Here is a 12559-nt window from a genome sequence, read left to right on the forward strand (position 1 = left end):
CAATTTACACCACAGTAACAAAGCATGTAGTTCATCCCTCCATTCTACTTCCAACTCTCGCAGGAGAAATGTCACTTATTCTGCACACACAACAGCTATTTAGCAGTCAGGAAGGGAAAGAAGCATTCTCTACAATGCATTAGCACAGAAAGCACAAAGTTTCAAGCTTTCAAGTGCACTGACTTTCAAGTGAAGAACTGAGTCACACAATCATTGAAAACTAATGTCATTACAAGGAAGCAGACATGAGTGAGGATGCAAGAGAGTGATGGTAAATTCCTGACAGTTCCAGTTTCTACTACTTAAAAGCATTATTCCCCACACTTAGCCCGTTTAAAACCTCAAGACCATCACATCAAAAGGTGGTTATCTTCAAGTATGACCTGTTCAACATATGGACAGTGTGCTAGTTTGAAGCAAGCTGGAATGTTTTGGTAGAAGAACTAGATAACGGGCAGTGAAATGAAAAACAATTGTGTCTACTTCTCTCACAGTCACGCTGAGAACTCTGGGAAGAAGAAGAAAACATTCTCCATTTTGTCTCTCTCTCTTGCTTTTGCCTTAGACCTGGTCACATCTCATTAACCCTGCTCCTACTAACCTTGCTCCCTAACCTCTTGGCTGCACCTCTTTTCTTCCTGAGAACTGGGGTAAGGTTGAGAGGGCCGGGGGGAGGTGTTGGGGTGGTTTGAAAGCCCCTCCCGGGGACTCAGGTTTCTGGGAGGGGAGTTGTGCTTTTGTATTGTTTATCCTTTGTATATTTCTGTATATAATTGTATATAACTGTATATATTGTAAATAGCTGCTTGTAAATTCTGCTAGCTGTAAATAAATTGCTTCATCTATATTCCCAGGGTCCATCTGAGTTAGCTGGGGCAAATACAAAGTGTGGGGGGGCGGAGTAACCCCCAAACCATCACATTTTTTATTGGCTTTCCCAATGTGGGGCTAGAGATTTTTGAATGTTTGGAAAATTAGCTCTGGGAATTAAGATGAAGCTAATCAAGCAGCTATTGTATTTGGTTGGTGCATTGCTCTGGTCTGGTTTTGTTTTCTTGGCATTTAGTTGGTTAAAAGGTCAAATTGTTGCTTATTTCATTGATCTGGCTTATAATAAGGCTAAAGCTAAGGTTTCAGATATGTTCTGGAGCTGGGGTGATTTTATTCTTGGTTATGCTGGTTTTAATATCTCTGAGAATATTACCAAGGATATTACAGGAGCTCTGGTCAATAATGTGACAATCAATGGAAATTCTGCTTTAAATATGGCTCTAATGAGAGTTATTCAGCCTAAGACAGGAATTCCAACTGTGTGTATAGGCACATGCTCGTGTAAAACTGTTTTTCTTCTCACAGTTTTTAATATTTGCCTCATGATTTTGATATTCATATTAATTTTGGCATTATTGGTGAAAAATTCAAAACCAGCTTCTGTAAGAGCTAGGAAAAATTCTGTGTCTCAGAAGCAGTCTCTTTCACAGCAAAACAAGGGAACACAGTCATCGGCTTCCCCCTTGCCAGCCTCTGCCCCTCCTTCTCCAAGTGCTGGGAACACTGCCAGTGTTCCCGCCACGAACGTAAACAAAGATAACAAAAACAAAAACAATAACGGGCAGAGCTCAGCAGGAGCCCTAGGAGGACAGGCAGGTACCCAAAATCAGAATGTTCCTAGCAACAATCAAAACACCTCAGGGTTGGCAGGCATCCCAGGAGGACAGGCAAATAATCCCACTAATGTTAATAATACTACTAATGCTGGTAACGCTAGCCCAGTCAGTCCAAATCCTACTGACACCAGCTCAGCCAATTCGAACCCCCAGCCAGCAGACCAGAATCAGAATCCTCCTGTTAAAAGCAAGGCAGATTTGAACTCACAAGCTCCAGGTCAGACCCCTAAGGATATAAATGCTCCAGCAGACACATCCAAGTCTGTTGCTGCTCAGGCCCTTCTGGCACCTGCTAAGGCAAAAGCTAAGACAAAGAGTGGTTCGCAGGAGGATGTAAGAGAGGGGACCTCTAGTGATCAGCAAGGAGGAGGAGGAGGAGATAGTTAGTCTGCGAGACCTTGTAGATGTGCTGAGACAACAATACTCAAGTGAGAGGAGCACTGTGAGGTTAGCTGCCAAGAGAGAGGATGGTTCCCATGAGTTTAGGAATGCTATGAGGAAGATTGTGTTAGGCCAGGCACCACCAGAACAACAGGAGGAAGAGGAGGAAGATGACATCCAAGGCTCCAAGGATCCACTCAGAGAGGTCAGGGAAGTTAGGAAGGAATACACAAGGGAATCAGGTGAGCCAATCTTAAGCTGGCTAGTGAGATGCCGTGGCATTGGTGCTAATGCTCTGCAGGTAGGAGACAAGTCTGCCAAGCAGCTGGGACCACTCACTAAGGAGAGTGGAGTGGACAAACACCTAGCAAGTCCTCTTGGTAGGGTTAGCTTGTGGACACGCCTTCTGTTGGCTGTGGCTATGAGATATCCTTCCCGAGATGATTTGCCATGGGCTGCCAAGAAGTGGAACACCGTTGAGCAGGGAATTAAGCTTCTGAAGGAGTTTGCTGTGAAGGAAGTGCTTTATGGAGATCATGGCACTCATGAGCCTGACGATATTCCTTTGGGAACAGGTCTCATGAAGAAGCTGATTAAGCTTGCTCCTTCATCCTATGCTAACATCTTGGCCAGTAAGTTTCTAGCAAGGAGTGATAATGGAAGATCTTTCACTGTTGGTGAATTCACTGATCAGCTCAGGCAGATTGAGGACAGCTTGTCACATTCTGGTATAATCTGTGCCATAAAGACTATGACTACAGAGATGAAGGATAGCATTGAGAATGGAATTAGAAATGGCATGAAAGAACTGAAGGAGGATCTCAAAAACATTACTAATTTGGTAAAGGATACCATTCCTGCATCATCTGAATGGGTGAATGTTTCTGCAGTCAGGAACAGACGCCCACCTCCTGCAAGGCAATTCCAGCCCAGGAGGAGACAAATTCCACCCAGACAGCAGCAATCACGTGCGTCACTGTGGATACTTCTGCGTGACACATATGGTGAGAACATGAACAAATGGGATGGTAAACCTACTTCAGCTCTTTCAAAGAGGGTCAAGGATCTGCAGAGTGGCAGAAACAGAGGCAGCAATGCCAGAAAAGTAGCTGTCACTTCTTCAGCTCCTGAGAGCAATTGCAATTGTTCCAACAGTTGCAGTTCCTCTCGCAACCACACCAATCATTGTGTACACCCTACATGCCATGTTCAGCATTAGGGGTGCCCTGCCTCCAGCCAGGAGGAGGAAAGGGATAGTGGAGAGAACCGAATCTATTGGAATGTATTCATTAGGTGGCCTGGCAGTTCAAGAGTTCGGAAATACAGGGCTTTAGTTGACACAGGTGCTCAGTGTACTTTATTGCCATCAAATTGCAAAGGGACAGAGTCCATTTCTATCTTTGGAATCACTGGTGGATCTCAAGAGTTAACTAAGATACAGGCTGAGATCAGTTTAACTGGTAAAGAGTGGAAGACACATACTATTGTAACTGGTCCTGATGCGCCTTGCATTTTGGGAATTGACTTTTTGAGACAAGGTTGTTTCAAAGATCCTAAGGGTCATAAATGGGCTTTTGGAATAGCATCTGTAGAGATTGAGGATGATAAATTGAAATTGTCTATTAGACCTGAACTTTCTGATGAATCTGCAGTTGTGGGACATCATGACATAGAGGACCTGGAAGTGCCAATTGCAACTCAAACTGTTCATCATAGGCAGTACAGAACTAACCGTGACTCTTTGTTGCCCATTCATCAGCTGATTCGTCAATTGGAGAGTCAGGCTGTCATCGAGAAAGCTCATTCACCTTTCAACAGTCCCATCTGGCCTGTGCGCAAACCTACGGGCGACTGGAGACTGACAGTTGACTTTCGTGCCCTCAACGAGGTGACACCACCCATGAGTGCAGCTGTGCCAGACATGCTGGAGCTCCAGTACGAGCTGGAATCAAAGGAGGCTAAATGGTATGCAACCATAGACATTGCTAATGCTTTCTTCTCTATTCCCATAGCAAAGGAGTGCAGGCCTCAGTTTGCATTCACCTGGAGAGGAATCCAGTACCAGTTCAATCGTTTGCCTCAGGGGTGGAAACACAGCTCAACCATCTGTCACTCAGTCATCCACAATGCACTGGAGAAAGGTAAAGCTCCAGAGCACATCCAGTACATCGACGACATCATTGTGTGGGGCCAAACTGCTGAGGAAGTCTTCGAGAAAGGTAACAAAATCATTGACATTCTGTTGCAAGCAGGTTTTGCCATTAAGAGAGACAAGGTCAAAGGACCTGCCAAAGAAATTCAGTTTCTGGGAGTGCGGTGGCAGGATGGTCGCCGTTACATTCCTCAGGATGTGATTAACAAAGTCTCTACCATGGCAGTTCCCACCAGTAAGAAGGACACACTTGCTTTCCTTGGTGTGGTGGGATTTTGGAGACTACACATTCCTGGTTTCAGTCAGATTGTCAAACCTCTGCATGATGTGACTCGTAAGAGAAACAATTTCGAGTGGGGGACCTGAACAACAAGCAGCCTTTGATCAGATCAAGCGAGAAGTAGTCCATGCAGTGGGCTTAGGACCTGTGAGATCTGGTCCGGACATTAAGAACATTCTGTACACGGCTGCCAGTGACAATGGTCCAACTTGGAGTCTTTGGCAGAGAGCTCCAAATGAGACACGTGGACGTCCACTTGGTTTCTGGGGACGTTGTTACAGAGGTTCAGAGACAAATTACACTGCAACTGAGAAAGAGATTCTAGCAGCCTATGAGGGAGTGAAAGCAGCTTCTGAAGTGATTGGAACTGAGTCACAGTTGCTTTTAGCTCCTAGACTGCCAGTTCTTAACTGGATGTTCAAGGGCAAAGGTTCATCACCACATCATGCCACAGATGCAACCTGGTCCAAATGGATGGCTTTGATAACCCAACGAGCGCGAATGGGTAATCTTGACCGACCTGGTCTGGTGGAGGTGATCACCAACTGGCCGGAAGGCACAGACTGTTCCAAACCTCCAGAGGAGAAAATAACTCGTGCTGAGGAAGCTCCTCCCTATGGTGATCTCTCTGATCAGGAAAAGAACTATGCTTTGTTCACAGACGGTTCCTGTCGTCTTGTTGGGAACAAGCGAATATGGAAGTCAGCGGTTTGGAGTCCAACCAGGAGAGTTACCGAAACGAAAGATGGAGAAGGAGAATCCAGTCAGTTCGCTGAGGTAAAAGCTGTTCAACTTGCTCTTGATGTGGCTGAACGTGAGAATTGGCCTATCCTTTACCTCTACACCGACTCGTGGATGGTAGCCAATGCTCTGTGGGGTTGGCTGAAGGACTGGAAGAAGAATGGTTGGCAGAGGAAAGGAAAGCCTATTTGGTGTGCTGATCTATGGCAGGACATTGATGCACGGCTGGAGAGAACTCCAGTGAAGGTGCGGCACGTAGATGCACACATGCCTAAGAGCAGAGCCACTGAGGAACATCAACATAACCAGAAGGCAGACCAAGCTGCTAAGATTGCTCAAGTTGATACCAACTCTGAACTTGACATTGACCTTGATTGGAAACACCGAGGTGAGCTGTTCTTAGCTCGGTGGGCCCATGACTCATCTGGACATCAAGGCAGAGATGGAACATACCGATGGGCTCGCGATAGGTCAATTGACTTGTCCATGGACGCTATCACCCAAGTCATCTATGACTGCGACATTTGTGCTGCTATTAAGCAGGCTAAGCGAATCAAGCCCTTATGGTATGGTGAGAGATGGTCAAAGTACAAGTATGGTGAAGCCTGGCAGATTGACTACATCACTTTACCTCGATCTCGTTCTGGCAAACAGTATGTGCTGACGATGGTAGAAGCCAGCACTGGATGGCTGGAAACCTATCCAGTTCCACATGCTACTGCACGTAACACCATTGTTGGTTTGGAGAGACAAATCTTGTGGGGACATGGAACTCCAGAAAGAATCGAGTCAGACAATGGTACTCATTTCAAGAACAATCTAGTGAAAAACTGGGCCAAAGAGCATGGTATTGAATGGATCTATCACATACCCTACTATGCACCAGCTTCAGGGAAGATTGAACGCTACAATGGTTTGCTGAAAACCACCCTAAAAGCCATGGGGGGTGGAACTCTGAAAAACTGGGACAAACATTTAGCACAAGCTACTTGGTTGGTAAATAGTAGAGGTTCAGTAAACAGAGCAGGACCTGCACAATCAGATTTGGTCCAAACAGTAGACGGTGATAAAGTTCCTGTTGTACATGAGAAGAATCTGTTAGGGAAAACTGTTTGGGTATTTTCTCCTTCGGGCGAAGGGAAACCTGTCCGAGGGGTGGTTTCTGCTGAAGGTCCTGGTCATACCTACTGGGTAATGCAGGAGAATGGTGAAATCCAGTGTATTCCACAGAGAAATTTAACCTTAGCTGAGAGAGTTTAAATTCAAGCTGTTAGGAGTTTTCTGTTCTAGGTAACATCGGCGCCCAACACTGAGAAAAATCTACAGTATGTGAGCACGAACCCAACGTCACCTGGGAGTCCCTGTTCTGAGCTTTTGAATCACCTACATCTGATTGAATTGTGAACTGAACTTGTATATATAGTTTTGGTGTAAATATTGGTTTAGATTAGATTGGATAATTCTCAGCGATACTCTGAGCGAAGTAGACAAGGGGTGGATTGTGCTAGTTTGAAGCAAGCTGGAATGTTTTGGTAGAAGAACTAGATAACGGGCAGTGAAATGAAAAACAATTGTGTCTACTTCTCTCACAGTCACGCTGAGAACTCTGGGAAGAAGAAGAAAACATTCTCCATTTTGTCTCTCTCTCTTGCTTTTGCCTTAGACCTGGTCACATCTCATTAACCCTGCTCCTACTAACCCTGCTCCCTAACCTCTTGGCTGCACCTCTTTTCTTCCTGAGAACTGGGGTAAGGTTGAGAGGGCCAGGGGGAGGTGTTGGGGTGGTTTGAAAGCCCCTCCCGGGGACTCAGGTTTCTGGGAGGGGAGTTGTGCTTTTATATTGTTTATCCTTTGTATATTTCTGTATATAATTGTATATAACTGTATATATTGTAAATAGCTGCTTGTAAATTCTGCTAGCTGTAAATAAATTGCTTCATCTATATTCCCAGGGTCCATCTGAGTTAGCTGGGGCAAATTCAAAAGTGTGGGGGGGTGGGGTAACCCCCAAACCATCACAGGACAGTTAAAAGGAAGAATAGCATTTGATATAACAGTTCATTTTAATTCACTTTGCTGGCTCTCAGCAGAACAGTGGTTCATTTTTTTGCACATATACCTGATATTCCAAGTCAGCCTTTTCCAGTTTCTTGGATTCCAGTGTCTGCTGGAGCACAGCCAATTTATCTTGAATCTCCTTCAGGTCTGCTTGTTTCTTTCTTAGACTATCCATAGCAATATTTAATTCTTTTTCAGCTTGATTAAGCTTCAGCTTTTTCGGTGCAACATTTTTTGTCACCCTGAATAAAGTCCAAGTAAATTTAACATAAATTAACCTTCACTCAGGGTTACTATAAAACAAACCCCACAAACAGAAAAGATGAAGGACATCTTCAGCAGCTCAGTAGCTGAACAAAAGGACAAAGGATTGAGCTTCCAAACTGTGTCCTATTTGATCACAGTTTAGAATCCATCAGAGATTTATGTCCTCAGAAATAACCATGTATACATGGTAACAGACACTGTACACACACAGAGTCACCTGTGTGCACAGAAAAAGAAATTAAGAGCTTTTCATATCCAAGGATTTATTCTCCTTTTTCAATCTTCTACACAGGTGTTTCTGTGAGACACCTGGAAGTAACATAGAACTAAAACTGCACTGTTTGTCTTTCCAAAAGCAACAAGCATGAAAACATGCTGGAATGTCCCCACACTTGGCTCAAGCAGCATTTCACAAGCATTAGACTCATGGTTAATGAAAATCTTCTTGTGCTGCTGTAAGTCACAGATGTCCTTTGAAGTCTGCTTTTGTAGCTGATTCTCTAAGAACTGGTACTCATGATGCTCAGATTTCTCACAAGGAGAACTCTACATTGACTACTACGACTAATCTTTTAGTCAAGTAATACAGCATCCTCTGAAATAAAGTCATGCACTACAAGCCGTGACTCAACTTTCAAATTGCAAGTGGAGTCTCCCAGTGCTGATTTACTGATAAACATGAGTTACAGATGGCTCTTATTAGAAAATTAAAAGAAAAAAAAAGCAGCAGCAGGACACTTTCTTAGTGCATCAAATACAAAACAGAGCAAAAATTATTCTTTGGGTTTGATGTGTCTACCAGAAATTTGCAAAGGTATTTCAGTACCACCTCTATTTTGTGTAGTACTCTAAAAACAAAGTTACCTTCAGTTAACAAATTATTGTTCCCAGGCACTCAGAAAAATCCAGACCTGAAAAATCAGACTCCACACCTTAGCATCAACTGTTTTATGGGACTGCTTGTTTGCACAAGTTTCCCACTTGCAAGAAGTAATTTCGCATCTCTCTTTGAGTGAAGAGAAACTGGTCTCTTTAATCAAACGTGTTTTAACATTCTGGGGTTTTATTTACACATACTTACGTGTCATAAAACTCCAAGGCTATGACCCACTTGCACAGCCCCTCTGCTGCCGTGGAAGCATTCCGAATCTTGTCTGGTACAAACTCAGGATTTGCAAGATATCGCTTTCTTATGACAGTCATGTAAGCTGGAGGAATGTCATCCTTGTCATACTCATGAAGAGACTGAAGAAATCTTCTGTCACCCAGAAGTCTCTTAGCAGGACCCCAGAAATCCTCAATTTTCTTTCCAGACCCCGCTGGATCTGGAATCCTATCTGCTTTGACACCTTTAAGGATGCATACAGCTTCCATTACAAGCTTGACACCAGCAGGAGGGCTGTTCATGGACTTAACAACTGTAATATCCTTGAAATAATAAATAAAAGAAATACCTTTAGAGCTCAGAACATAGGTGGATTCATTCTTCTATTCCAATAGGAATGATAACCTTTTTCCATGTCAAGATAGTTTGTAGTTCTCATACTTACTACAAAATGCACATGACCTTAAGTTCGTGCACAAGCCTGTACAGTCCACAGAGCTGTATCTAAGTTGCTATTTCTAAAACTGCAGTTTAATTTTTCCCTATTCTTTCCAATCCTTTTGTGGTGGAGGGTCACATACAGGCCCCAAATGGCTGTGTTTACAAATCTGTTCATGCCCGGACATGTGGTCCCCCCGAAAGGTGCTGCCCTGCCCAAACCTGGGGAAAACAAGTTATGGGGGACAAAGGAGCACAATAGCACTGGTGCCTTCGAGTCTGGCCTGGCCTGCTTGCAAGGTTGAAGAAAACAGGTTGTGTAAGCTCACACGCCTAGGGTGGGGATCCACCTGACCCCTCTCCATATCTGGGGGTACCGGACCCGTGGATTTCACCTTATTTGGTATGTTTTGGCCTGCTGCCTGACCCTTATTGGACAGAATTGTGGCCAAGGACCATCAATCTGGGGCACACACCTCATAAAAGGGACAATTCAGTGTTCCTGCCACCTCTCCTCTCCTGCACCCGCCGCTCCTGGCTGCTTTGCCACTTTTGGGACCAGCGCCGCTGCAAGATTCTGACCCACGGTGCCTCGCACCAGCCCAGGGACATTCAACCAAGGCGCTCCTGGCCAGACGCCGCTCCAGCTCACCGTGCCCAGCTCCATCGTGCCCATGGAGCCTTCAGACTGCACGCCCCAATAACCCCTGAGCTGAGCTATTCAGACCCACGAGGGTTAGCAGCGTGGCTTTGCCGCACATATTTGGGATCACCAAAACTGACTCCAGCCAGTGAGCAACTGAGCAAACTCGATTTAAACCAGCATAGACTCTTAGTAACTGTACCCGTGGCACCTTTATTTATGCCACAGACTCTCTATCTAAGTCTTTCCAAACCTCTACTAAATTCCTGATTTTTGCTGTCCATAGACATTCTGTAATATAATTTCCCAACCGCATACAAAGAACTTGTGTGGGGTAGCTGTATATAGTTTGGGGAAAAGGGAGGATTCCTTGTGTATATAATATTAAATTATTTAAACCCTTCTAAATTTGGCCTCATATTTCTTCCCCCCAGAACCCAGACAAACCTCCTTCACAACACCTTTCTTTAAGGTCCTCTGCAGGTTAAACCAACACTGACATCTAAACAAAAGTATCTGAAACCTAGTCAACAATCAGTTGATATTGACTAAAATGGGGAGACACAGAATTTCAACCTCAATGCATAGAGACTGGTAGATTGGATACAAAAATACTAGTTGACAGGCTGGCAGGTCCTGAATAAGAAAGTAAAAAGCTACATCTCTATTGTTGAGTCCAAATATTTTTATACCTATGATTGTTGAAATGTCTGTGATAGTATGTGATCTTGAAATGCATTAAAATGTAGTGATATGGCTTTTTGGCTAGAAAATAAAGGTGGAGTATCATTTTGCTTCTTAAAATGGAAATATTTCAGAAGTTTCTGAATTATATAAAGCTGTGTAAGTACAGTGTCAAACCTCAGAGGCCAGGCATTCCAAATTTTGTGTATCTGAGCACTTCTCTAGTGCTGTAAATATGCATTGTTAGTCATACCTGTGCAGTGAGAGTGTCAAGGGCAGCCAGAGCACTTTCTAGAGAAGGCATGGCTTCTGCCAACTCAGCATCACACTCATCTTTGATGGCTTTTGCAGCCATAGCCTGCTCATTTGCCACAGCTTCTTCGGCTTTCACAACTTTCTCAGTCTTGGCAACTTCCAGAGATTCCTTCTGCATAGCATCCATCATCTCATCAACCTGCATGCTGGCTTCCCGTAACTGAGGCTCCAGAGCCTCCAGCTCAGACTGCATGAAGGCTACTTCAGATGCAGCAGAGTTCAGTTTCTCCAAGCCAACTTCATATCTCCTTTTCATTTTCATCACCTTTCTGAAAACATAGGCATTTTATCAGTACTTGAGCACATCATTCACTGGGATCCATTCCCCAGCTGTTTTTGTTTTTTTTTTTTTTAATAATTAAATGCTTTTCCACTCTGGTTTCATTTGCTCCACAAACAGCAAACATAGCAGAGATGAATTCAGCCATGGTCTTGAACCTGTATACTCAGGGTTTAGGACACAGATAAATCAGTGGTCACTTATAGCTAAATCAGAGACTGATAAAAGCTTCTGCCTCTTTGTTGGAAGGGGCTACAAAATTCAATCTGGCACAACAGAGAAGAAAAGGAGAGGAAGAAGAGAGGGATACACTCACACACATTATTAGTTGAGATGAGGCTGGAATAGGCTTTAACATGATTGGGAAAATCATTTTAGCAGCAGAATGTGAATGGCTCTGAAGACAGCCAACAGTGTCAGAATCAGTAAGTTCCAGAGGCACTGGGTCACTACATACAAAACTATTATTTTGTTCTTTTCTGTGTATTTCACACAGCCTATTGATCAAATTAAACAATTCATTGTTCTGGTAGTGTCCAATTAACGAGAAGAAGTGGTAAAAAAAAAGAACTTTCCCCTTCCATCTATGAAAGCAGAACAGATGTGCAATATGCATAGAGGTCTAGTCTGCACAGGCACAACAAAGCTGAACTCTGCTAGAAAGCCAATGACACCTAGCAACTTGGAAGCTGGTTTCCCAGATGGTCCCTTCCCTACATCCTGCAGAGAACCAGAGTTAGTAACAGGCTCATTAATTACTCTGGTAGCATAATGTCTACGCTGGGCACACAGCAACACCAGCAGGGTTGTCAGTAGTGCTCTAATGCAAGCATGTTTGGAGAGCATCAAGTTAGACCTGTTGTCCAATAAGAAATCACGTGCACTAAGAGTACATTTTATTCACCTACTATTCTGACAATTTAAGTCAACCAAAACCAATTCCCTTGTCTTGTTCAGTTTAGCTGTAAGATACAGAAAATACTACTTCTGGTGGACTTGTGTTCCTCTGGAGAAGGTCACAGTAGAAATTCTTACGTGCGTTTCTTTCCAAGCAGACTTTTAAAAGTGGAGATCAATTCTAGGTATGAAGTAGGTGTAACATAGTTGTGCCTCTGCAGTTCTGCTTGGTATAAGTCAGATAAAGCAATAGTAGATGTATGAAAGCTTTTACACATATCAATACAGCCACTTCGAGTCTCTTCTGACATTTCAACATCTTCCAAGAAGCGAGAGGCAACAGCTTCCAATGCGTCTTCAGGCCATGTCTACAACAAATGAAGAAGTACTTTACTCTTACTCAGTTCTTAACACTCAGACATCTCAAAACATTTTCCACAAAGGTATCATTGCCCCATTTCAAAGATAAAGTTGCTGAGGCACAGAGAAATTACTTCATGATGAAAAGATCAGCATATAGGACAATAACAGAATCGGAAAGAACTCAGCTAGTGCTCTTCCTCTTCAAGATAGCCTTTAAATATGATACTGCATTTTAAAACATGAGGAAATGTAAGCTACTCAGATTCTTTACATGATTGAGTTCTACAT

The 12559-nt window shown here is 43.6% G+C and overlaps 1 protein-coding gene across 1 annotated transcript in view; it reads right to left on the reverse strand.

Annotated features, from left to right (window-relative positions):
• The window catches only part of DNAH7 (dynein axonemal heavy chain 7), a 120169-nt gene that overhangs the window by 42968 nt on the left and 64642 nt on the right, over window positions 1-12559 (reverse strand). The window contains exons 41-44 of the mRNA XM_064165960.1: window positions 12047-12276; window positions 10670-11000; window positions 8628-8974; window positions 7341-7521 (exon numbers count right to left, since the gene is read on the reverse strand). Coding sequence (XP_064022030.1) covers window positions 7341-7521; window positions 8628-8974; window positions 10670-11000; window positions 12047-12276 — 1089 coding nt within the window. The remainder of the gene's footprint in view (window positions 1-7340; window positions 7522-8627; window positions 8975-10669; window positions 11001-12046; window positions 12277-12559) is intronic.

This window comes from Pogoniulus pusillus, chromosome 2 (genome assembly GCF_015220805.1).
Source record: "Pogoniulus pusillus isolate bPogPus1 chromosome 2, bPogPus1.pri, whole genome shotgun sequence".
Classification (NCBI taxonomy): Eukaryota; Metazoa; Chordata; class Aves; order Piciformes; family Lybiidae; genus Pogoniulus; species Pogoniulus pusillus.